At 40.3% G+C, this 26,620-nt stretch overlaps 2 protein-coding genes and 1 long non-coding RNA gene across 12 annotated transcripts in view; 1 reads left to right on the forward strand and 2 right to left on the reverse strand.

The window, feature by feature from the left end:
* Positions 1–2,225: 2,225 nt before the first annotated feature.
* LOC115592050 (uncharacterized) lies at positions 2,226–17,744 on the reverse strand. The gene is made up of 3 exons (XR_003986055.1): positions 17,623–17,744; positions 6,415–6,499; positions 2,226–2,516 (listed from the first exon to the last, which is right to left on the reverse strand). It is a non-coding gene; the product is annotated as an uncharacterized LOC115592050 (long non-coding RNA).
* s1pr4 (sphingosine-1-phosphate receptor 4) lies at positions 8,451–11,037 on the reverse strand. The gene is made up of 2 exons (XM_030434548.1): positions 10,938–11,037; positions 8,451–10,266 (listed from the first exon to the last, which is right to left on the reverse strand). Exon 2 carries the CDS (start codon positions 10,109–10,111, stop codon positions 8,867–8,869), a length of 1,245 nt encoding a protein of 414 aa, XP_030290408.1. The 5' UTR covers positions 10,112–10,266; positions 10,938–11,037; the 3' UTR covers positions 8,451–8,866.
* Positions 17,745–18,041: 297 nt separating the features above from the next.
* The window catches only part of myo9b (myosin IXB), a 63,252-nt gene continuing 54,673 nt past the window's right edge, over positions 18,042–26,620 (forward strand). For 6 of the 10 annotated variants that reach the window (XM_030432907.1, XM_030432908.1, XM_030432910.1 and 3 more), the window contains exon 1: positions 18,043–18,467. The gene's annotated coding sequence lies outside the window, so the exon portion shown is untranslated. Of the gene's footprint in view, positions 18,468–26,620 lie in introns of all 10 variants that reach the window. The other 4 variants (XR_003985914.1, XR_003985915.1, XM_030432912.1 and 1 more) reach the window with 1 other exon arrangement.

Raw genomic sequence — 26,620 nt, forward strand, 5'->3', positions numbered from 1 at the left:
GTGAGGTCATGTGGGATTCACAGTCGAACTGACAGTGATTAAGAAAATCCTTTATTGATTTCATATGTACAGTAGGAGGTTTTAAATACTGAGACAAAGTGTTTCATTCAGTCTGATGACTCGCATGGAAAAGATTTATTATGTGAATACAGGGTATGCACAGCTGTAGTGTTATTAGTATTATTTAGTCTGTGATCTGAGATCGCACTCAGAAGAGATGCGCATACATTTTGTGCCTGTGCCCAAATCCACATCAAGCTGGGATTTATGAAATACTGTCTGGAGCCAGTTTCCAAAAACAGTGGATTTATGTTTGTTTTTCAACTAATGGTGATATATAAACACCTTCAAACCCTGTCATTATTTCAAGGATTTCTTCAACACTTTGAGAAACATGCTCATTTGCTTTCGTGTTGTAAGAAGAACTAGAAGAATTTCACATCTTTTCAACCAAAACTTAAGCTGGAGCCAGGAGACGATTAGTTTAGCTTAGCAAAAAAGACTGGAGCCAAGAGGAAACGGCTATCCGGGCTCTGAAAATCACTTGTCAGCACTTCTAAAGCTCACTAGGTAAGTTAGTTAGCTTGTTTAATCTGTACAGAACCCCGAATGTTAAATGACTTGTGGTTTTTACTGAGTTATGAGCACCTGAAGTCTCTCTAACAGTCTCTTCTGTTACTGTCCTCTGACCTTTTCACCCATTCTGCATCAGGAATTCATTCAGCATCTCTCAGCAAGACAAGGTAAATAGAAACATACTTTGAATGTTGGTTATAGCAGCGTGGCTAGTAGATGTAAATATAAAGCCCGCTTTGCTGAAGCGTCATAAAGTCAAATTATAGACTGTCTAAAACATGGAATCTCACTGATGTCACCCAGAGGTATCTGAAGAGACACCGTGGAGCTCAGAGCGATGGCACCAGCTGTCACTGTCTTGGCAGTGCCCGACTCTTCTGCTGCATCGCATTGCACTCGTAACTTCTCTAACATAAACTCAAATCCCAGCGGTGTGGTGCCGCATATAGTGAACAATTGTCTTTTCTCTTTTCATCTCTTTTCACTTAATGTAGCTTTTGTGATGTAAAACGTTTTTTAAGTACCTTCGTTTGTTAAATCAGCTGCCTTAGATGCTTGTAATATTCACAGACTTGCCATACAAACATCCATTTGCTGTGGATAATATATTTTTTAAATCAGTGAGTTATATAAGAATTGTCATGAATGTGAAGACCAAAACTGTTTTCTTTTTGTACCAGGCTGTGATCATGTTTATCTCTCTGTAAAATGGGGCTCTATGGGGACTGGCACTTCCACACTGGCTTCATTTTTCAGCCCTGGAGGTTTCCATTCATGCTCACCTGGATCCACAATGTACCCTCTTCAAATTTAGCGGGGACCTTTGTAGCATTTTCTATTGCTCATTTCCTGTAATCTCTTCATTTTAGCTATAATAAAGGCAGAAAATGTCCAGATAATAACTGGGGATTACAGGATGTATTGCCATCATATTCTGGGCAGACAGTCATTATCTCCAGAGGATTTAGCCTGCTAACTTGAATGATTGATGAATTTAGGGCTTTGAAATATCTCAACTATTATTCAAACTGCCCTATACAGTAACTTGGTACAAATATGTATCCAATCAGCCTCTGTTGTATTTTGGCGGTATTGCTAATTAGCAAATGTTGGCATTTCTAACACTCTGAACCAAGATGATAAAGGCAGCAAAGATCATAGTCGCTTTTAGACATTTTAATGTGGAAATGTCACATCTTACTGTATATCTTTAGCATTTTAACACCTTCCTGCGAGCATGCTAGCATCGTGACGTTAGCATTTAGCTCAGAGCACTACTCTTCTTTATGTACAGTCTCACAGAGCTGCTAGCATGGCCGTGGTCTTATTTCTCAATGGGCCTCCTGCAGAGTCCCCCTTTTAAGAAAACCTGCATCCTCGCTTAAGAAACTTTTGGAAGCAGAATCATCACCCTTGGAACATCTTTCCCAACACAATTAGTTAAGTGGTCACGGTGCTCAGCCAAAGCACAGCACGAATTAGAGAGGGGATTAAGAAAAGAGAGGAAACCATGCTCACATATATTCCCAAGGTTGAGAGCAAAGTCACGGCAGATGGCCGTCATCCAGCCCACAAAAGAGAACTTGTGTTGTCTTTGGTAATTGTCTGCTACACTCAATGAAAAAAAAAAAAAAAACACTTCTGAGCGCTTGTGGAAATGTTTCATCATGTTGGAATAAGTCCTTTATTTAATATTTAAAAAAACAGAACTTGTATTGACAGTTTGTCTGCCGCCATCATTTTATGTTTCATAACTTCTGGCCTGTTGTCCTTTGTATCTGCTGTCCCACTGTCTCGCATCTGATCAAGAGGAAACCGCTGCGCCCAGAGATGGTGCAGATTGTAAGAGCCCGTCTTTCTCCACGTGTACCAACACCACTGGCATCAGAGTAAATCTCCCTCTGAGAACAGGCTCTTCTGCGCACCTCTGAGCTATTCTCCTGTTAAGATACAGAGGAAAAAATGCAGAACGAAGACAACGTGGCACTCCCCTTTAATTAAGGAACAACAGAACAGACTTCATCTTGCCCTGATCCCTCATCCTTCATTCCTCCTACTACTCTTCAGTTTAGAGAGTCTGTATAGGGAAAAACATCATTTTCAACTATGAATAAAAGCACATAAATCCTAAATCAGATCCACTAGCAACAGAGTAGAAGAGGATATTGTTCTCCAGCTGTCTTCAGCTGAGAGTTCTCATCCAGGTGCAGTCGACAAAAAACACACGTGACATAGAGTCTTGTGTGTGTGAGTGTTTGATTTTTTTTTTCATGGAGACATGCAGCCGTTACGCCCTTCCTGGTCTTTTGTTCTCCTTGTACGAGCATGATGTCAGCTGCCCAAAGGAATGGCAAACACATTGATTGATTGGGCATATTTGCACAGCAATTATTGATGTCTGACTGTGGAATTGGACGCTGTAAGGTAGCCAAAAAGGCAGGATCAGTTATGAGGAGGTTTTCTCAGGAGGTGAATCCGCCAGGTTATATAAGAGGAGAGTTTCCTGATGCGGCCCGTTGATGAAACCACCCTGTGTGTGTAAAATAAAAAAAGACTGAATAACGACTGAATTACCAAACGGACACCTGGATGTCACTGTCACTGTGGACACACAGATGAAATATAAACACCTGCACCTTGCACACACATAAACAAAGCTCTACTGTGCTCCCCCCTCCTGTGCACCATGTAAGCAAACAGGGTTTTTGCACTAAATCATGACAAGTGAAAGGTCATGAAAGATATAGATTGAATCTCTATGACCTAGAGGTAACAACAACAGTCACTTCCTGGTAGACAACCAGCTTTGATTTGCATTATAGAGATATGTGAAAACTCTGAACTTTTTAATTTCTGTGGTAATTTTCGGCTATAAAGATATTTGTTAAACATGGTGGTCCAAACTATATGACTTTTCTGCTGTTCTTTTTTGATGCAATGTGTTGTTTTTTTGTTTTTGTTTGGTAAATAAGTTATCCGATATAACGTAATTGTAAGTGTTGTATACAGTTGGCGGGTGTAGTTCGGTAGAAAGAAAATAATTCTTCTAAGGTCTGTGGATTATCTTGATTTCTGGATAGAGACGTTGCTGTCGAGTTCATTTTTTTGGCGCTTTGAGCCCCACAAGCCGAGTGCCGTCTAGGGGTAGACTGATTATCGGCCCTGGGTGATCATCATGGGCCGATGATGCCTATATATTGTGCTCTTTAAATGCTAATGTCTTAATGTAACAATACCCAATCAAACCATCTCTAACAGGATTTTCTCTATGTTTTTCTTTCCTCCATTAATCTGTGAGCAATCAGTAAAGAAGAACCCAGATCAAGTCGCAGGCTCTCTTGGACAGTGTTTCATTTGCATGTGACATGCATGCATGCGTGACAACATGTCAGCGAGACAGGAATGAAAATCTATCACCCTTTGTCTGAGACAAGACGCCCCTGTAATTTTAAACATTTATTACATTGTGGGAGTGTGTTGTCTTTACCTCAGCCCATACATTTTACTGTCAGTGTAGTGTAGTGAGCTTTGCCTCTGAGCTTGGCTTGTCTTATTAGTTTAGTGTCACTAACAGTTACGGTGCCTATATGTTTTTATAGATTGTCCATCCATTTCTGCCTGGTGTACACGAGTAAAGCCGTAGTGTTTAGATGAGTGGTTTAGACCACTCAAGTGGTTCGTTATCACTCTTTCCACAATGACTTAACGGCCACAATGAATAAAACCTTAAAGTTATTTTTTCCTTCAATCTGAGTGTAGCTGCTAAGCAGGGTGACTTTTCTTTTACTTAAGCTTTGCCTCATCATTATTTTGTTGCATTCTGCAGACTGAGCCAGGGTGAAAGTAGGCTAAGAGTGGACCTGGTTCTCATGTGATCTGTTCATTCAATTTAATGAGTGAGTCATCACCATGTTGTAAATCTCCAAATAAAGTCAGTGGACTGTTTCAAGAGCTGATGCATTTGTAGCGTCATTTAAGCTGAAAGGCCGGGAGCATATTTGTCTGGGGTTAATTTAACGTCCTGTGTTGCTGCTTAAGATCCATATTACCGTCTTACATTTTCTCATACCAGTATTTTGTATTGTATTTTCATGCATTTGCTATATTTTGTAATTTGTAACAAGATACTTTTGATGTATTTGTACCCATCTCAGACACTAGGAGCTCAGCTGAGGGGAGGGTAGGTTCAAATGAAGTTTTGGGGCCCAGAGATGGCCTGGAAAATCGCCTGAAACTCAGAAAAACGCACAGTGCTAAAACCTGTTCTGTCTTGTATCCCAAGAACATAAGGATGTGGTTATATCACAGAGAAGCAGATATTGCAGCAGGAATGGTTTAAGAGATCTCACTATTGACATTTTGATCCATATTTTTTCTACAAGAAACTGGGTCACTTGTTAAACAGCTTGACAGCTGCCCTGACAGAGCTGCAAGAAACTACAAACCACACACTCTGATGCTCACGAGAGGTTTTGGGTGGAGTATCCCTTTAAATCGATTGCTCGGTCTGTCAGCAATGCCACGTGGCATCTACTGTAAAGCTGTCTGAGTAAAATCTTTATATTACTGGCAAGAATGATGACGAAATTATAGGTAAGTTATAAAAGAGTGGAATTTCCCTTCACTAAATAAAAGAATACTTCAAACTGATTACAGTTTTTAACAAGCTGAGAAACAAAAACATTACTTTTCCATGATGATTAGAGATTAGGCAACACACATTTATCGACAGTTGTGTAAATGTGCCATCATTAGCCGGTTGGCTAACCTTTCCACTGCAGCCAGATTTTTAAAAACATATCCAAGTTGTTATGTTATACTCAGTTTTTGTGCAGCACACGTGCCATCGAGTTGTCGCAGTGCTGATGGCAACGTATCACTTTTCCCCCCGAGCAGCTTCTCTGCGGCTCACCCTCTGCCTTCCCCTCTCCTCAGACAGTACATCATTAGCTGTCTGCTGAACACCTGGAGGCAAAGCCAGCGAGGTAATTATTGAGGGCATAGCGACGTCTGCACGCAACCATCATTAACCCATCGTACCTCATTTAGAGCAGAGAAAAGGCCTTGTTGTTGTAAGGGGAGAAGGAGGGAGAGAGGCCTGGATTGGTGATCAGACCCTGACATGTCAAATATGATACAACAAATGTCTCTGAGCCTAAAGCTAATAAAGCCTGGAATTTGCTTTTGCTTTTTCATCAGGCACTGGACCTGGCTCTGCGCCAGGGCCTGGGATGAGGGAGGATTATCCCCAACTCTTAACTGTAAAGGTGCAGGAATTCATGAGAGGGGAACTCACACAAACACACACAAAACCAGCAATGACTTGTTTGCTTCCCCAGCCACTAAAAACAGGAAAAGATTTTGAGGAGAGCGGACCTCAGAAATCCTTACTTCTTAGAAGCCTCATGAACGACTGCAGAGACCGGATTTAGAGTAAAGAGTGTTTATGGGGCATATTTGTCTGAGTGTGTGCACATGCATCTACAGAACAGTGAGGTGTGCGTGTACATTTTAACTTACATATGAGTTTGTGTGTGTCTGTATATTATGTGCGCGCTTTCTGACCTCAGCTGCTGCATGGGCGGCATTTTCAGGTGAAAGGACAGAAGAAAAGTTTTTCTTCCTTTCACACCTCAACGCCTCATTTCCTTCGCCCCGTCATCACTGACGAGCCTGTGCAGCTCGCACACACGTCACAAGCGGGAATGCCTGCGTGACAGACTGACAGGATGCTGGAACGTCTCAAAAGCCATTACTGATAAACAAGTGAATTGTTTTTAAAGTCTGGATGGAGTTAGCGTGAAGTTGGGATAGAATCAAGATGAATATTTGACGTACCTTTCTGAGCAAATTGACCTTGTTGTTACTTGCTTGCATGAATATCAGATTGAGAAGACGTCCAGTTTTCCAGCTTCTGTTCGTTCTGAAACAACAATAAAAGACTGGTTATTTTCTTAGCTCACTAAAACTCACAGGATATGTTGTTTAAGAAGACGTTCAGCTGGTTTATCTAAGTGCAGTATTAACTAAGTGCTAATTAGACAACACAGAGAAAATCCCGATATCATGTCCGAGCTTTTTAAAAACACCCTCTTTAAGAAACTGCACCTCCTGGGGAGACGTGTGGAGCGGAGGCCATCTGAAAGAGAAAACTGGGCTCCAGCAGTCGATTCTCCGTGGACACTTTAGAGTAATGATCAGCAAATTATGCCAAAAGAAAGGAAGGATTAAGGACATTTTCACCATCTCACCATCTTGCTTAATCTCTTATCATCAGCATGGGCTTGTGAACATGACTCACACACACACACACACACACACACACACACACACACCAACCACAAAGTCTCTTACCACAGTACATCCGTTAACTATTATTTGTAATAATAAATAATTTCAGTTGTAAAAATACATTAGTCATTTATGCTGCTGACACACTATTATTTTGAGGGCTTTAAATGCGTTTCAGTTTTACACATAACGCATGCATTAAACTTGTGGGTTTTAGATTTTAATAGTTGCTCAAGTAAAAACAAAACTTTTCTTTTACATGCCATAAAACTGGTTTCCCGCTCGCCTGGGCCCTTCAGCGTTAAACGGCCTTAAAACATATTTTCTCAATCAGATCCTAACTCTGAACGCTTTAGTGCTAAAGGAGCACACGGTTTTCTGCACAAGAGGAATAAAAAAAATAAATTAACATGAAATATTCCTGTTCTTTGTGGGTTTCTGTGCATGCTTTTCTCACTGGTTTGAGGTGGGTGGAGTCAATGACACATATGGAAAATCTGAGCATTTAGCATCATTTGAATCAGAATCTGACAACGGTTGGTTGTTTGCTGATGTTTCCAGGCCATTGACAATCAAAATCAGATCAAACAGGCACCACCCTGCAACAAATTAGCCGAGATTTTCAACGGCGTTAAAAGCTTAGAAAAAATAATGTAGCTTAATGAGTCACGAAGCTCTAATTCTATACAGAAATGGGGTTTTTTGAATGTCATGAGATTTGAAATGAGAACCAGGCTACTACCCAAGTGTGAAAAAAGATTCTTCAGAAAGAAAAGCAAACCTGTTATACTGAAAGTGTGAACTTTCAAATCTTCAACCTTTAAATAGCACTCAGTATCAACTTCTCTCACCTAATGAGACTGCCTCTTCTTCCACCGATCTATAGCAGTGACTGTTTCATGAAATATATAAGGGTGAAACTTCCAGAGAGCACGCTCTGCAGAACGGCAGACATGATGGTTTTTGTTTTATGAAAATGCTACACAGTCTCACATCAAGACAAACAGTAGCAGAAGTACAGTATACTGAAGCTGTATAACTTACAGGTGCATGCTATCTGCTAAAGCTTATCTATCCACCCTGCCAGACTGTCATAATGAATTTATCAGTTAGCCCTGGCTTTGTGTGCCCTTGGGGCCGCACTCCGGGTCCTCCACTTCTCTGAGCTGAACTTTAATCAGTCATCTTGTCAGAAAAGCAGGGAGGGGAAGGAAGCCAGGAAAAAGCCTTTTTGGGAATCTGTTAGGAATAACAAAGATGAGCCTCTAAAACTAAAACCAAGAAAATGTTCTCTCACATGGTCACAAGTGTTTTGCAAAGCCTGCATTAAACTGATGAGTGAACAAAGATCAGAGATGAATATATGTCACTCTAATGTTGTTGAGTATGTAAAATTCAGATATCGTGAATTTAGGAATCTATCAAGCTTTTGTCTAGTAGTTACTGTAATGTTTACTTGCAGGATGGAAAAATCATGAGCACTATAAATCATCTGAACCATTGGCAGGAGCCAGTGAGGGCTTCAATGTTGTGTCTCCCTCCAGAGGGAGGCAGAGGTAGGTACTGAACAACATGACCTCAAGTAGAGAAAAATAAACTTTATTTATAATTTCATCAGTTGTACAAAACAGTAAAACATCAGACTTACACAAAATGTTAATGCAATACATGTTTATACATATGTCTACATAAATTTCCATGTTAACTCTTATATAAAAAAATAATTCTTGTAAATAAACTGCCAAAATATACACATTTTTATACACAAATATTTTTTTAAGTTTTATTTTGACAAGATAATAGAAACAAGAACAGTGCAACAACAGATCGATATGTTATAGAAAATCTGGCTATAGACAAAGTACTCACAGTGTGTAATCACTGGTGCAACTACCTGCAGGCAAAGCATCGAACAGTCAAACCAAAACTTGGAGGAAACGGTTAGACGTGTATCAGTGCACACAGGTTTTGTGTGCTTGGGAGGAGAGCACGTTGTGGTTTAACCACTTGAAACTGACAGGCAGCTGGTGGTGGAGCTCAGCCTGTATTTTTTGGGGGCCCTGCGAGGCTTGCTGGGCGTTGATGGTGGGGAGGCCACGCTCAGATTCCTGACCTTGTTAAAACTGTTTCTCAGGCTGTCCCTCCTGGTTTCAGAGGTGCTGCTGGTGTCCTTGGATGTGAATGTGTCTGGGTGACAGAGGCCAGACCTCAGGCAGCAGCAGCACAGCAGCTCTGCGATAGCCTTCCTCATGTCACTGCTGCCCAGGGCATAGATGATGGGGTTCAGGCCGGAGTTGAGGACAGCCAGTGCGATGCAAAAGTCTGCACTGAACAGCAGAGCACACTGGCGGGAGATACAGAAGAAATCCACCAGCAATAGCACAAAGAGTGGCCCCCAGCAGAGCATAAAGACTCCAACAATGGAGATCACAGTTTTAAGCAGGGCCAAGGAGCGCTTACGACTGCGCTGCGGGCCCAGCTGTGCACTCCTGTGTACGTGGCAGTAGATGGCACCATAGAGTACCCCAATAGCCAGGAGGATGATGAAGAATATGATGAGAGAGAAAAAGATGTAGGACTTTGAGTAGAGAGGGAGGAGGGTGGAGCATCCTTCCAGGCTGCACACACAGTTCCAGCCCATCAATGGGAGGAAGCCAATCACCATGGCCAAAAGCCAGCAGAGTACCACCAAGCCAAAGATCCTGTAGTAACTCTTCTTGGCTGACTTCTGGGGAAGCGGCTTCATCATGGTGGTGTAACGCTCCACAGCAATCAGTAGCAAGCTGAATATGGATGCTGCCAGTGCCACAAACAGCATCCCTTCCCTGAAGAGCCACAGAGCAGGGGTGAGGCGAAACGTCTGGCTGCCTGACAAACAGATGTTGACCACATAGGCAGCGCCGGTGATGAGGTCACTCAGCGTGATGTTGGCAATGCAGACATAAACCCAGCGTCGGCTGTTGCGGATGCGGGAGATGACGGCCACCAGCACCAGCAGATTCTCCAGGATGATGAATATACTGACGAAGAGGAAGACGGCCGCGGCGACACTGATGTGGTTCTGGCTGTTTGAGATGGTCCTGTTCTGCAGGCGGCCGGTGTGGTTGTAATGCCGCAGGATCACATGGCTGATCTCACTGGCTGAAGTGGTGGTGTCTGATGTGGTGGCGTTACTGGGAAAACTGGGTAAGTGGTACATGTGGGGGCAGGAGGAGGGGGAGGTGAGGGCGGAGAAGACATCCATACTGGGGAATGGGCTGGTCAAGATCAAGGCTGTGGGTGTGAACTGGCTGAACAGAGCTGGTACGAGCTGCAGGGGAATTAGTGTGAAACTCCTGTGATCAAACAGGCTATCGTCACACTCTAACCGCTGGAGCTCTGCCTGCGCACAACACACACCTGAGGAGGCGAAAGAAGAAGGAATAAGAAACAATTTCAACACAGAATCTACATGAAAGTAAAAAGAACACTCCCTTTCATAGCTGTGCTGTGCGCTTCCTCATTGAGGTGCTTTAAATCAATTTAAAGGGGCATCTTTTAAATGCCCCCACAGCACTCCACCCTCCTGTGGTTAACACAGGATGAGTGAGCAGCTGCATGGGGCATTTAAATCACCACATGGAGGACATGCGCACATTGTTTGTTACATGAATGCTGGAAAAATTCCTTCTTAATAGCTCCTTAAAAATGCTGACTAACTTAACACATTATATAATAATAAATAGTTGCAAAATAGGCAAAAATATCAGTTAGTTAGTTTTCCTATTTTTTCCCCAAAACTCACTAATTAATAAAAAAATGGCAACATGAATACAAAACTTTCTTTCAAGGTTCATATTTTTTTAAATCTAAATCTTAGACAAAAACTATATACTATATAGAAATATTTATTTTTCCACATCGAGGAACACAAGAGTTAAGTGGAAATTCTGAAAATCTGTTTAAAAGATAAAATAATTTACATTGCATTCAAATGTTATTCTATTATATGCTGATGAAATCCATTACGGATAATTATCATAGCTGTGGAGTGAAGTGCATGTGAAGTAAGTGCAGAGGAGGGTACTTACTCTGGCTGCTGGTGATGATGCTGAGTGTGTGAGAAGATACAGATTTTGGCAGCACATTTTGATGGGGAAGTGAGCCACACAAGGTTAGGTAGTAAACACCCCACCCAAAACACGCCACACACACACACACACACACACACACACACACACACACACACACACACACACACACACACACACACACGTGTAATGCAACAGAAAGATTGCAGTCACTTTTGTTCCATCACCTTTTAAACAGTGAGAACTTTTAGGATTTCACAGTTGCCTTCAACTATAAAATTTCCCAGTCGAAGAAATCAAAATTGCTAGATGAGCACCGTCTATTTCACAAAATCTGTTTTATTCTAAAGGATATTAAACCATTTTCGTCCAGTTTTCTTGTGCACGAACATCACGTTTTCGCAGCACATCCTGCAGAATTTCATACAACAGCACATTAAATCCAGTTGCTCAAGCTGCACTCTGGTAACCTATACGGGAAAAGGCTCTTTCAAAACACATGCTGCCGTACCCAGCCAGTATTAAAGGACGTGACTCAATGGACATGTGGCAATCTCACTTGCACCTCCGAGGCCTTGGCACCTCGTCAAGGTTATTACAAAAGCCTTAAATTAGAGTTTATTTTTCTCAATATTTCTGAGAAAGAACAAGTGCAAAAACAGGAACTCCCAATCAGATGGAAATGTGCCCCTCCCTGTAGATAGGAGGTTTCATACGTCTCATCGCACAGCTGTGGTTGTTGGTTTGTGCTGACAGGCCACGGTCACACTGTTCACTTCATGCTGTTGATGCCACCATGCATGGCACACTTTACAAACCTCCAAACACATGCCATAAGATAGGCATTGAGACCACGACCACTTTCAAATCAACCATGAACACATAATATACTGAGAGGCATCTTGTGAGGCATCTTGCAAGCACCAAGAAAGTGATGCCAGACCCCAAAATCAAGAAACCACTTACTTAAATATGAGTAAAACCAGAACACATTTGCCCTTCAGAGCAGAGTTTTCAAAGAGCCACAGTATGATTATATATTCAAAGCTTTCAGCAAAATAGGCTCTAATTGCATCACTGCACCATAATTATCATTTATCAAATGCTTCAAAAGCATGCTAAAAAGGGCCAAATGAAACCTTTGAGAAAACTACAATCATGCCAATACCTTATTTTTTCTCCATGAAAATATTGTTTTAATGCTCATAGAAAATATTAGTTTAGAAATAAGAAAAATTGCAAGTGGGTACTAGCTGTCATCTTCTATCTATGTCCATCACAGGTATGTTCCTGTGGTTTAACTCAACAGTTCTCCAGTGTGCATGGTTTCTCCATTTAAGCAAGAAAGGAGAACACGTGTAAAGACAGAAACCCTACATAGGTTAAATATAACTTTGAGGGACTTGACCTACATTATTTAGAAGCAACGAGATGTGACATTCATGGGCCGTTCCCATGAAATCTATGGAGATCATTTCTAGCACAACTTCTGCTTTTCAGTCCTGACATGTAAAACAAACTCAGACATGCATACATAATCTATACAGAAAATACTGAATATGAGATAGATGATACGATCGAATTATGCTGTTGCGTGCCTGCACTTGTAAATACAATGAGGAAAAAGGAAAACACAGTTTTCAACAACAAGCCATTGCAACTTGAAGTGTTAACAACACCCACGACAACTGTTGAAAACGCCCTTACTCTGAAAATACAACTTCAAACAGCACTGTAACCACAAAGTGCGTATTCTAAACCACAAGTGTGTGTGTGTGTGTGTGTGCACATGCGTCTGTTTGTGCCTTAACCGATAAGCAGAGTCAGCCCTGTAGACTTTTACTGTAGTGGCTCTAAACAACGTCTTGCTTGTGCCCCTGAGACAGTTGGGGACATTTTTGTCTAATGATAACCCCCCCCCTTTTTAAATGTATTTGTTTATCCTGGTCAGCGTTGACAGGCGTTGTCGTCTCGTAATTTTTTATTGGTTACATTCTTTGATTAATGTCTTCCTTTATTTCTTTCTCTGTTTTCATATTTACTGTTCTGCCCTCTTGTTTTAACTCACGTTAGACGAGGCTTCCTTGTGTGTGGCTTTACTGTTGACTGATTATTCTGTAATATTGTCTTCCTGAGTTTCCTGTTTTGCTTGTTTGTCAAAGAACTCTGAAAACTCTGTTTTAAAAGGTGCAATATAAATCAAGTTTATTATTTAAAGTGTCCAATTCAACTGCACTGTATGGAGGAAACCTATACCAACATGCAAACTCTAAAGAAAATCCCCGGAACACTACGTAGGATTTAAAAAAGGAAATTTATGAATGCAGAGGGATGTAGGGGTTTAAATTAATAAAACTGAGTGTTTGTTGCTTATTTCTTCACATATTAACATAAAAAATTGGATCACTTATGAGATATGATCAATCAAGTGACACAAAACTTAACATGATCTTAAAGATGACGTCCCCTGTTTTTAACATTAAAATACTATCAACTGTGAGTTATTGCTCAAAGTCTACAGCGTCGCTTAAACAAATGGTCAGAAATGTGTGAGGCCGCTCAGTACTTTTCCTGTAACAAACACATGTAGAAGTGAGAGTCTTTAGTGAGCAAACATTATGACAGGGCCAGAATTTTCTCAGTGTCAGCATTTAATCAGTGTTACAAAGACTTCATCGTGATGCAATTCCTTATTTGTTTTTGTGTTCAGCTTTTGTTATTTGCTGCTCAGGTCCAAGCATGGACTTGGCCAAGTGGTGTTAATGTCTTCAGACCCACCTTTGTTTTTTTATGTATATTTTGCATACCAAAATGGAAAAGTGAGACGATAAAACAACCAAGAACACTGTGGCTAAACTGCTGTCTGTGTGTTCAGACAGCGGCAACAGAGGCCTTTGAGTGATTGAAAACACCTGTTGCTCTCACTTCACTGACTGTCTTGCGTTAAGATCTGAAGCATTGAGAATAATCCACTAAGTAAGCACTGCACTTCTGTAACACTGTTGGACTCTACTGGACAGTAAAACGTAGCATCAGAATGAATGGAGCAGAACCAGGCACTGCGTCTTTTTTATAACGCACATTCTTCTTCCTAGTCAAAAATTGGTGCGTACATTTCTCACAATACAACTCGACCCCCGATAGTTCAGTCAGCGATTCGGGCAGATCGGGCAGAACCCCAGATCTTTTCATTTTCTTCTTCAAAACCAATCAACACCGACTCAAGTAACATCACTTGAGGTCATTTATTAGATTTTGTGCAGCTTCCTCTGGGGGCACGAATGGCTTTACACATCTTGTTTCCACATATGAAGTCGTTTTCCCCAGCAGATGTAAACAGACTTCGATGTGTAAAATCGGTGGAGTTCCCCTTTTAGGTTTCACCCCAAGCTGCGCAGCATGTCCCAGTTACATGTAATTCAAGATTCTTCAGTAAATTCAAGCTGCATTTACTCATTTGCTGACAACTTGTGTGCAAAAGAGCTCCACAACAGGCTGACTTATAAGTCCTGTCGTGTAAGTCCATGGGTGGACAAATATGTTGCGCAGAGTTGGGTTTGTTCAGAAGTTTGCAAACACAAAGACAGGGTGGATGAAAAACAAGATAACCCAGCTGAAATCCACAATTACAAAGGCTGGCAACTAAAGGCAGGCAACAAAAGCTGGTTCGGGTAACTCAGAGAAATGCTCATACATAACTCAGAGTAAACCCTAAGGGCACGGGGGAAGAAAGCCCGAACCACAAGACGCATGATGAGCAGAGGCAGGAAGACACGAGGAGCAAAACAGGACGAGGAAACAGACGTGAAAACACAGAAGTGACACGAGGATGAAAACAGATGAACTGACAACGAGTGAAGGACCACACGTGGACTGATGCTGTGTGCCAGACAACCACGGAGGTCTTTATTTCCTAGTCTAGACTTCCAACTTTGGACGTCAAAGCGTTCCAGGTGCAGGACACCAAAAGTGAGCAAAAAAACTTATCTGACAAAACAACAACATTTAGTTTCTTAGGCGAGTGTACAGATGAGTGAACCCCAGCAGTGCGGCCTCACACACTAATACTGGGGGCACCGGTCGGAATGAAAACCTGTAGACTGTTGGTTCTCTTCAGCATACATCACCCTGCACTGCTGTCTTATAAAAAGGTGTTATAGCCTAGCTACAAGAATGCACTTTGCCTACTTATACAGCCACTGCACCACCAGCTCTTTCACATTACACACAGCCACTTGATTTATTGTTGATATGAAAACAAAATTCATGATTAGTGGCACTTTAGGCATTTGGGGAAACCACATCCCTTCCTGTTGTGGGTCTTTGACATCAACTTCCATTGTGTGTTCAAAACAACAAACACAACAATCATGAGCACTCTGTGGTAAAAGGAAGCTGGAAACGGTTAAAATTGGTTATGGAGGCAATTATGGCCAATTTGTTGGAGAAATGGCTGTTATGATGTTACTAGACCCAAAGAGAAAAAAAAGTCATTCTAATCTCATGGTTGAGAGGTTAGTGGTCGCAATACATAGCTATTTCTTATGTTGACGCCATTTGACAAACTAACAGATTTGTGAAATAATCGGTCTCTTACTAATATGGTTGCCTTAGCATCCTCTTCCAGTCATTGCAGCTACTTACAGTACTTGCAGTGGTGTACAGGCACCATCTGGTGGCTATAGAGCAGTATTACAGTCATCACATGCACAGCAACACTGTGAGACTGCTGTAAGGAAAAAAACAACTGAAAAACATACTTAAATTATGAAATGCCACAGAATTACTTTTGAGACTTGTGATTGGAGACTTGGAATTAAGCAAAGATTGTAGATATACATTGAATTATTTACATTTTACTGTTCTTTTTTTTTAATTGAATTGTTGATAATGATTTCACTTCTTTATCTCTAAAATGTATTTGCTTATTTTGCTTTTTGTTGTTATTGACTTCTATTTGCAATGTTAACAATTTCTTAATGTCTTATTTCAATGTATTTCTTGTAAAGCACTTTGAATTGCTTTATGTCTGAGTGGTGCTCTATTAATAAACCTTCCTTGCCTCTGTGTATTTTGGACTTGGAGGTTTTGCATACTGAGGAAGGTCTTCTACCAAAACCTGTCTATGCAGTGAGTGTCTGATGTCTAATAAAGTTTGAAAACAGTAGTTCATCTGAAGGGTTTACTGGAAGGAGGAAATACTATGAAAACAGGGCTGGATTAGGTATAGAGACAAATATACCACATAACAAACCAGACACAAGAGTAAGGCCATAGGTATTTTAACAATTAATTAGTTTAAGATAGTCACAGCGAAACTTGACTTACAAAAGCGTAGACATTAGCCAATAAAAGTCACTAAAAATATTGCTACTTAGGTACCATGCAATTTAAGTGCATGAATTTGACTTCTAACAGGTTATTTTAGGTATAAGATATGATTCTTGTAAACATACACATACATTCTAAAAGTGTGAGAGTACAGAGCTAAATACATAGGCCTTAAATTTAGCCCCGCAGTAATCTTTTTCTTAGAATGTTGTTCAGGCAACAAGGGCTGTTGCCAGTAACCAGCATTGATAATAACCATGAAATATTGAAATTGTGTTAATAATAGACATTTGATAATATTGTGTAAATAATCCAGCGCCTCTTTTATAGTTTCTGTTTCTTTCTGTTCTCGCATTGTTCTTGCCATTATCTGGCAGCAATGCACCTTAACACTGGTTGCCAACCGCCATACAGCAGTGAAGAGAAGAAGCTGCGGTAACAGTTAACTGTTAGCTAGCTGATGTGTGGCATGGATCTGGTGTGTGGCTGCTACTCATTGATTTACTACTGCTGTGCAAAGTCATGTTGAAACAACATACATTTATGGTCACACAGACTCTCTCCAGCTCCCTACACTCCTAAAATGAATGTTATTCATTTGACAAAAAAGGACAACACACAGTAAAAAAAACAAAAAACAGTTAAGATGAATTCGACTGAGAGCATTCTTTTTCAAAATGTCTCTCTCTATACCGCGATAATATTGTTATCATGAGTACTATTTGTCCAGTAAAAGTCTGATATCATGACAGCCCTAAAGAGTGCTGTAGTCTGTAGTCCTAAAATCGGCTAGCATTTTTGCACAACCGGATCCCTCATCTCACAGTCAATTAGTTTTCTTTATTGGTTTTCAGTTAAACGCTTGATATATTGTCTGTGTTTGTTCTACAAAATAAAAAGCATCATTAAATATCACACAAATCAATTATAAAGCGCTTACGCATTGCGAATGTGATGGCCCCTGCTACTGGTTGAGTGTGCAGTATGGTTATTGTAACCCTTTTCCTTGTCTATCCCTGCAGATGAAGCTTGAACTTCTAGTGATTTCATCACTCTTTGAGTATGACAAATATGGTGTTCCATCTGTGAAGATTATCTTAACAATAAATGGAAGTATCATGAACTTGTGTTTGACACCGAGCTTATTTTCAGCGATATTCAAACATTCAGTTTTTTTGTTGTTAAGGGAACCAGGGCAAAGCTAACTTCAACGTTGGCCTACAAAAATACGTCATGACTGCACTGCTCTTTAGCAACATGTAGCTAAGTCGCCTCAGACATCTGACATTAGCATTAGGCAAACATACAAATCAACAATCAGCAAACAGCTATAATACAAAAAACAAGTACGTACACATGGCTGCGAGAAGGCCGCTGGGGAGAAAGGATAAAATATGTACTGCCAACATTTGCCCCAAGAAAGATGTGACAAAATGGTGGCCGTTAAAATGACAGTTGAACTAAACTGTTGGTGAACTGTGGCAGTGGTGGTCTCGGAAAGTTCCACTGAAACTGAAAACTGCAGGTGGCTGGATCCAGATTCAGCGCTCTTACAGTCGTTATCACACAAAACCTGGAAGCTATCGCACACTATAATCAATTTTTATCTCGTTAAATATAAAATACATGTGTCTCCATCACCAGGACTTTTGTGCAAAGTGTAGTACCACCGTTGTAATCCTGAAGGGGGCGCTGTTCTTTAATAAATGTCCCGGAGCAACAGGGTGCCTGCATTGAATAGAATCTGGCCGGTGCCTTTTTCCTCAACTTTTTTTTTTTTCACCGCTCAGACTGCTTCTGTTTAGGCAAAGAGAAAGGAAGTAGCGACAGGCTAGCATGTTAGCCGGTCCGCTCTTACACAGTCTGTCAGGAAATAGTGGACTTTTGACCCTAGTTTATTCCACAGGCCGTTCTTCTTTATTTAATACAAGCCTGTGAGTAGGCTCCGGTTTTTTTCTTCTTCTTGTCGGTTCGTTTTTTTTTTCTCCCCTCCCTGGTTTTCAAACCTTCAAACTGACTCAACCGGGAGCTTTGTCTTATCTGTCTGGGACTCCACTGTTGTTAGCCCGGTTGGTCACTGTCGGTTTCTTCAGAGGAGGAAAACCCACCACGAACCGAAAAAAGCTGCGACTTGGTTGTTATTTATTTTCCCACCAGTCGAGGATTACACCAAGACAATGAGAAGAACAGCCGGGAAAGGTACGGTAAATGCTGTTTGTTTGTGTGCTTGGTTTTGTGCGAGCGTGTTCCTTGAACCAAAATTGTTTATGGCAAACTGGTTGAATTTATCGACACAATTTTGGTTTCCTGTCGGTAACGTGTTTAAATTTTTATGACTCTCAGACGCTGCATTGACAGAGCTGTTGAGTTATAGGAAGTTCTTCTGAAGTAGCACTCTTGCTCGTAACGTGTAACCCTTTTGTCATGGGAGTCTTTTTTTTTTTTTTTTTTTTTTACGTCTCATTCGGAGCTAAAATGGAGCTAGCTTTTTACTAGCTTTACTAACTGGCGGACTGTCAGGATAAAAAGTCGATGGCTGCATGTCGCCTGCTCGGTCAGCGCCACAGTAGCATAGTTGCACCTAATGTGTGAATGAGCTGAGAATGTAGGCTGACTTGTTGCAGTGCTGTGTCCTCAGGCCTGGCTGATAATGTGACTAACCTACATGTTAGTGAGGTGGCTGTTTTCTTACAGTCAATAAGACTAGTTTTCATTTCAGGAAAAGCGCTACAGTTTTTGTAGTCTTTGGTCTTTGACTTAAAGCAAACCAGAATAGTCTAGAAGAGGGAAACTACAACTTATCTAAATTACCAGTGTATCATAACTGTTATTATGTGCCTTCCATGGGCACAATTTATGGCTGAGTACAGCCTTGATTGTCAGTGATGGGAGAAGTAGCATAATGCAACAACAACAACGATGCTACATATCTATCTGTCTATCTTTAGATATCCATCTATGGGGTGGATATCTAAAAATCATGATGTGGCTTAAATGCCGATTAATGTCATGTCATAACAAATGTATTCAAAAACACACAGATATGACCGTCCTGTAGCTGTTTCTTCCATAAAGTAGCACATTGACCAAACCTTAACACAATCTTCCATGCAGGCTGCAGAGCAGGACCGAGCTCTCTCTACATGACTAACGTCTGGGTGGTGGAAAAAAGTCATCATACATAGGAACACTAAAATTACACACATATGCACTGCACTCGAAAGTTCCTTTCCCACTATGTTTCCCTTTTTCCATTTTTCTGATTTAATTTAGTCTAAAGACACTGTTGTGGTCTTCCAGTGGCCTTATTAGCAAGTTGTTTCCTCATGGTGAACATGTTGCACTTACACTTCCTCTCTGTCACCCTGGCAGCTCTATGGTTTAATGAGCCAAGATGTTGTGACCCAGGCTTTCATAAATGGCTTTAAAATTGTCTAAAGAGTTGAAACTTCTAAATATTCACCTGCTGGAGGGTTGAGGGATGCCTAGCACATATACTGTGACCCTGCAAAAGAACTAGGTCGAGCATTGAGCCTTATTGGGTAAAATTACCTATCTTATTTAATTTTATTTTGAGTTCATTATGATTGTAGATTTAGGTTAATTTCTCATCGGTTAACTATCAGTAAGAACATCAACACTTTTTTTGTATATTCATATATCTTGACATGCAATACTTGTTTTTTATCTTCCTTTATATTTTTTTTCCTACTCACTATGTTTACTTTAATGCACAAAAACACCAAGTCAAATTACTCAAATGTGAAAACATAGTAATAAACCTGATATCATTCTTAACGCATATTAACACAAATTGTTGAATAAATAGGTATGGTAATAACAAAGACCCATTACAAAACAGTCGGGGACCAATTTCCATCAGATTTGATCAGATGCAGAAAAGCAAACCACAGCTTATCAACTACAACGCATCTGCAGTGGACATAAATGCAAGTGACATCTCATTACAAAGACATCTCATTAAAAAGAAGAGCACAGCCGGACAGTACTTAAATTAAGTCTTCAAGGCTAAACTCATGAAGTGACATCAAACAGAATCTTGATTTCATTTATGCATCATTAACTTGCATGTCTGTTATTTATATTAATTCATAGATGTAATAGCCAATAGAGCTATCAAATATAACTTTGATGAGCATTGCAGAATGATTCTGTTGAAAGACTGTATGTAAGGTAATCAATGACAATAAAGATGATTTGACAGAAAATGCCACCTTCATCTGTAATTGGTAGTGACACAGGAGGCATGTGAAGGTGTAGAGGATGTCTGTGCAGCACCTGTAAGCCCACTGGTGGTGGTGTAGCTCTTGCCAACTACACTGTGCTGTGGACCAAGCATCAGCATATTCAATTCAATCGAGGTCCCCATCTGTCATATTCAAAATCTAATTAACATTTCAATCCCTCAGAGAAAGCTTAACTGTCAGACCCCGTTTATTAAAATGCTTCCTGTCTCACAGTTTCAATTATAGTTACTATTTATAAATTTAAGATAGGGCAGGTAGCTGAATACAGATATTATACAGGTATGATCAAATGATGATGTACTAGAGATGTAATATTAAGCAAAATGTGTTTTTCAATTCACATAACTGTCCCATTATCTCAAAATGATTGCAAACAGAAACCCCTCAAATTATGTTGCAAAACAGCCAATTTAATCCTATACCTCCTTAAAGTTCTTTGAAATACTCTGACAGACCTCAGAATAGCTCTCTGCCATCTTTGAAAGAAAAGTACCATATGGTCCGTTGCTAATGGTTGGTACTCTGCAAACCCTGCAGCAGAGCTGACAGTGGTTGAGGACAAGAAGGGGGATGGGGGAAGGAAGACCAATTATGTCTCCAGCTCAGCCTTGAGTTGTAATTGGTCTACACATCCTGGCGGATGCAATTGTGTGAAACTGCGGATGAAAAGATAATTGCTTCAATCATAGCTGGGCCAACATTTCTCAGAGGAGAGATTCAAGGGTTTTCTCAGACTCAGCTTTCATATTTAGATTTATTGCATTTATTTAGAGCCACTAAATCCTACCTTGTGTGTTATGAAATATTAATTTCCTCACACACAGATAATAACCCTATAAATCAGCCATATGTCAGCAAAGCTTTGTGTGTTTTAACGGTCCACAAAGCTGCTGGTGTTATCTACAGGGGCTGTGTCCTGCTTATTGTAGTATGCCAAAGTTTTTAATGCATTTAGGCCTGTAGCTGTTTTGGATCATCGACCTGAACCACATTAGAGGAACTTAAGATGTTTCCTTATGCACTGCTTATCAAGCAAGCTGCTCTCTGCCGTGACACCACAACCATAGTCAGCAAGACAGTTTATAAAAATTTAAAAATCAACAATGATTAAGACTGGTAATGAAAAAAGACTGGTATTTTTACATGGTGTTCTTTGGTGTATTTTGGTAGCTAGCTTTAGTAGAGCATTGTATTTTTAGATGAAATCAGCAGTGTGTAGGCTGTTTAGCGTTAGTGAAAGCGTCTTTGTGGAGGCTGCAAAGGATCCGTCAACACTTCTGTCTAGTGTCTATCTTATCTCGCAGGTTTTCAGCATTAAATGTGTTGTGGGTTTCTGAAATTACATGGAAACTCCGTTTTGTTCCTCACAGCTTTTGTTGACTCATTCAAATGGAAAATAAGGCCAAATTGATGGCTGTCTGATATGCAATATGTCGGCTATGCCAACCACACTGCCATTTTGTTTTGGTTTCAGTCAACATTTTGTTTTTTATACACAAAACCTGCAGATTGTACGAGGTTGTGATTGTGAAAACACAAAATATTGATGCAAAATTTTTCTTTAAGTATTTTGTGTGTTTGTCTAGTTCAAAGCAAAGATGTAATTTGTGTACTGTGCAGTCACCCTGTTCATGAGTTCAGTCTTGAACTTTTTTCAGTTACTTTGTTACTTTTTTGGTTTTTGCTTCAGAATATGACTAGTTTAGGTCTCTTGACAGAACAAGGACAGAATAACAGCTTGAGCCATGGTGTGCTGTGGCTGCAGAGTCCCTTAGCAGCATGTGCAATGTCTCCATGTGCAGTTGGTGTACTCGATCAAGATAATAAAGGCCACCTGTGGAATGACGCATACACCTGCAGTCACATGGCCATGCAGAACATCCTAAGTAGGACAGATAAATCGGTTAACTCATCTATTTAGAGACTTTTCTAATCCAAAAATAGTTGAAAACGCAATATGGCTAGTGCAGTGTCAAAATTGAAAGAAGCCGCAGTGAGCTTCATTGAATAAGGTAAAATGTGTGACAAACAACCTTTTAATGACAGACTGTAGTACTGCAGAGATGCCTCTGCAGATGAGAGAAAGCATGTTTGGTTGGTACAGACCTCAACAAATGTGATGTCATCATAATTTGAACCCTTTTCTTAGTTAAGTTAAATTGAATTGTGAATCCTATTGAAATTGCAATATCAGCCAAAAATAATAATATGCTTTTTCTTTAACCCTTTTATGCAGCCCTATCTGATTATGATTTCCAATTTATTGTGTATGGGCTAAATGTAAATGGCAAGAAAGAAGGGAATTAACACAAATGGCATAATTAAACATTGGCTTATGATTTTGTATTTCTTAGTATGATAGTTTCCATCCATTTCATGCACTGTAAATATTGAGAAACAAATGTTGACAAAGTGTCCGTTTGTCTGTTACTACATAAAGCATACTGAAGAGGTGATTGCCATTTGCCAAGGGCTTGGCAAAGAAAGTCAAACATGTAGTGGCTTGTGTTTCTACTACCTCAGTGCTCATCAGGAAGATGTCTGTATCATACTGTTCCTAACACTGCTGCTCACGATCACGACAATGGGCTGTGTTAGGTGTCATTCTGCATTTTATAAACCCGCAGGCGGATTCATTATTTAATATAGTGCAGTATCACTCAGAAATTTTAATCTCCATATCTTTTCATAACAAATGTTGACAGCTGTTTTGAATAGAAACTAGAGATTCCCATCAGTGTTACCTTCTCACTCAGTAAAGTGAGCTGGATATGTGTATGGAGACAGGAAGGGGTGAGTGGAAAGAAGGAGGTCAGAAAGGAGAACTGGGACACCAGTATGTGTGCATTTGTGCATGCTTTTGTGTATGTACAGTGTGTCAGCGCTGTGTGCAGTAACGTGAAAGGAATGCTTTGGGATCTGCGTTTCTGTGGCGAACGATGGGAGAAAAATAGTCTTGCATTCTGCAGAAAGCTGTTAACTGAGCTTTGCAGTGTGGATTTGCAATGACCTGTATTTTGCCAAGAGACTGGACCAGATGGAGAAAGTTTGCAGTCTGCGTGAGCAGTAGACAAGGAGAGGTAAAGAGAGGGAGAGTGGTGAGGTTTTAAAGTCATCAATTCCACATACTCCTTGGTAACTTGGCTCTTTCAATGTGGCGAACTGAATTTATGAGCTTTAAAAATAGACCCAGCAGTAATGATAGGGTATAAGTGAGGAAAAGGCAGACCCGCTGTTTAGGGATGGCCTACTTGCAATGCATTTGTTTGTTGTGCCTTTATTGCGGGGTCCAAACACATCCAAGTCAAGATAATTGGGATCAAAGCTTGATTGTGATGATTATGCTTATACCAGATCTGCCTGTTTAGATTCTGATTGTATGCCCAGTTATACGCTGAGCAAAAGTTTTAAGCAAAATGTACAAGTCAAGAATTTTCCACAGTGAAGTGAAAAGTGGTTTGTCAATGTCACAGAAGACATATTTTAACCACTTAGAGACTGATTGAGCAGACTGATTTCATCTGACATTTAAGTTAAAAGATCTACATCTAAAAACTTGATTGTTACTCTCTTCTAAGTAGTGACATCAACAATGTTTACCTTAGTTCTCATCACATTCAAAGGTATGGATTGTGAAGTGAGAAATAACAAAAATAATCCAGTTTTACTAGTTGTGCTACACACAGTGGCCCTTAATAGTCAGAGATTATTATTCTATTTTGGAGTTGGAGTTGGATTGAGTTGCTCTGTCAGTGATTTTGTTGCATTGGCTTTCACTCCAGCAGAGACTCCTGTGGTTTAACATCTCCCAGTTAGAGCCTGCAACTTGTAAACCAAATCTGAGCAGCAGCCTCACAGCGCCACCAAACAAAAACATACTAACTATCCACCACAGATTATGACATCTTTTGCACAAGTCCAACAAACTACTTTGTTGAAGTGAAAACTTGTTCCAACTGTCAGTATCACTGCTGGTCAGTGTATGCAACCTTTTGCACAAAGTGTACCCAATTTTTGCTTGTATCTCACATTTCATGTCTGACGTATTGCGTTGAAACTTTTCTGTCACTCACTCCCTGCCCCCTCAGCTGCAGTGGTCACCCTCAGGAAGGAGAATGTTGATGGCTGTGGTGAGTGCTATAACCTCCCCCTCCATCCTCTCTGTGGTCACTGATCCTGTCCCTTGGCTCTGGATTATGGGCAGAGAGAGGGCACACCCTGAGGCTTTATTTGCTGTTGCTCTGCTTGTCCATATCTGAGCATGACTGTCTAAAAGGGATCAAAGGCATAGTTAACAAGGGCCAGGAGGAGAACCTGTCTTTGGTATATCTCCTATTATTGTTACCCTAAATGTCTGTCATAACGACATTATGATCAGTTCTTCCAACAGCAGAAAGCTGAAAGAAAGTAGCCCCAAGTGCGTTTTACAGGTTTGTTTTTTTTTTTTCAGCTACATTTTTACTAGGAAAGTATTCCCTTTAGCAAATTTAAAACAGGCATCACCTACCTAATTTCCCCACTGGATCTTTCAGAAGTTACACAATTGCCATACTGTATCAGACTTCGAATCCCTGTTAGTTGAGGCAAATATATAGGGCCCTATGATTTCTGCGATCACGGAATCGCGGACAGAATCACGGAATTGGCCGATTAAAACGCAATCTACTTATTAACGCGGAATATCATGGAATTTGACATAATTTCACTGACATGCTGTTTTCGTGTGTAAGAGGAACGTATGTCTGGGGAAAACTGCACGGACGATTCATATAATCGGCATATAATACCAGAGTTACTGTTAACTGCTGCTAACAGTAGCTGCTGTTAGCTAGTTAGCCCCGTTAGCCACAGCCCTCTTAGCTGACTCTGCCTGGGCTGGGAGCTCAGAGGACAGGGGGAGGGTTGGGTTTCCAATGCTAGCTGGTTAGTATGCTAAGTTGACATAACGTCACGAGTATAATTTCTCATTTTGTTGGTCATCTTTGCTATTTTTAAAAAAATATTTACAACTTACATTTTTTAGAACAATTTTGATATGCAAACAATTACAGGATCTGAGTGAGAGCTGACCATGTTTTTATTAAATGAAACCCAAAATATACTACTGTATGAAGACATGATGAAGTCAAAATGTTTTTGATGCACTTTAATGTACTGTACGGTACAGTATTGAGGAAATGTGTTTGTCACCTCAATAAATTTAAGGTAATTTCTATTTAATTTGCGCACATTTTAGTCATTTACATTAAAAACACACAGTTTTTGGTAGTATAATAAGAGTAAAAGGTAAAAAAAAAAACCAAAAAAACGGGATTCCCAAAAATTAAAAAAGAAATTTGGGAAAAAGTAAAACGGAATTTGGGAAAAAATAAAACAGATTTTATAGGGCCCTAAATGTACACATTGCACATTGACTTTGTAATGACCATTGACCATTGTAATGACCATTGAAAATTGAAGTTCAGGCTGTGATCTCTTTTTTCAGTTCATTTGCATTTTCCACATATATTATGCATCTGCAAATACAGAGAAGAAAGAGTTTAAGAATGAACCTGAAGTCTTAAGACTCTCTGAAGTGAATGAAATGGCATCTAATCTAATACTTGGTCCAAAAACCTCTTTTAAGGGTGTAAGTGTATTGGGAAAAATTGGGTAGGACTTAACATCTTGGGTTGAGAGGACAAATCCAAGGAAATGGACTCAAACGTCATTCATTACTCACTCATTCTGAAGTTAACTGAGGGAAAAATGAATAAACGCAGCCAGGCAAGGCGGTAGAGAGGTGACAAAATATTCCCATTATATCTGCCAGGGTGGAGTGCCAGTGTTACAAAGGACAATGGCAAAAGTGGCACAGAGTTGGACTTAAGCATACAAAGTCCATGCAGCGCCACTGGAAGCACTCAAAGTTTGTTGTAATTAGTTCTAGGTGTTTTTAACTTGAGATGATTTTATTTTTAATTTTTTTTCCCTCTTATGGATTCATTCAACAGGAACAGAACAACAGGGCGAGAAAAGTGTTGACATGTGGCAAAGAGCGACAGGTGCCACCAAGCCACTGTTCCACCTTTGAAACTTCATAGT

The sequence above is a fragment of the Sparus aurata genome, chromosome 11, assembly GCF_900880675.1.
Source record: "Sparus aurata chromosome 11, fSpaAur1.1, whole genome shotgun sequence".
Taxonomy (NCBI): domain Eukaryota; kingdom Metazoa; phylum Chordata; class Actinopteri; order Spariformes; family Sparidae; genus Sparus; species Sparus aurata.

Excerpts from the sequence above, each read along its gene's own strand:
- s1pr4 (XM_030434548.1), bottom strand. The coding sequence starts at position 10,111 with ATGGATGTCTTCTCCGCCCTCACCTCCCCCTCCTCCTGCCCCCACATG.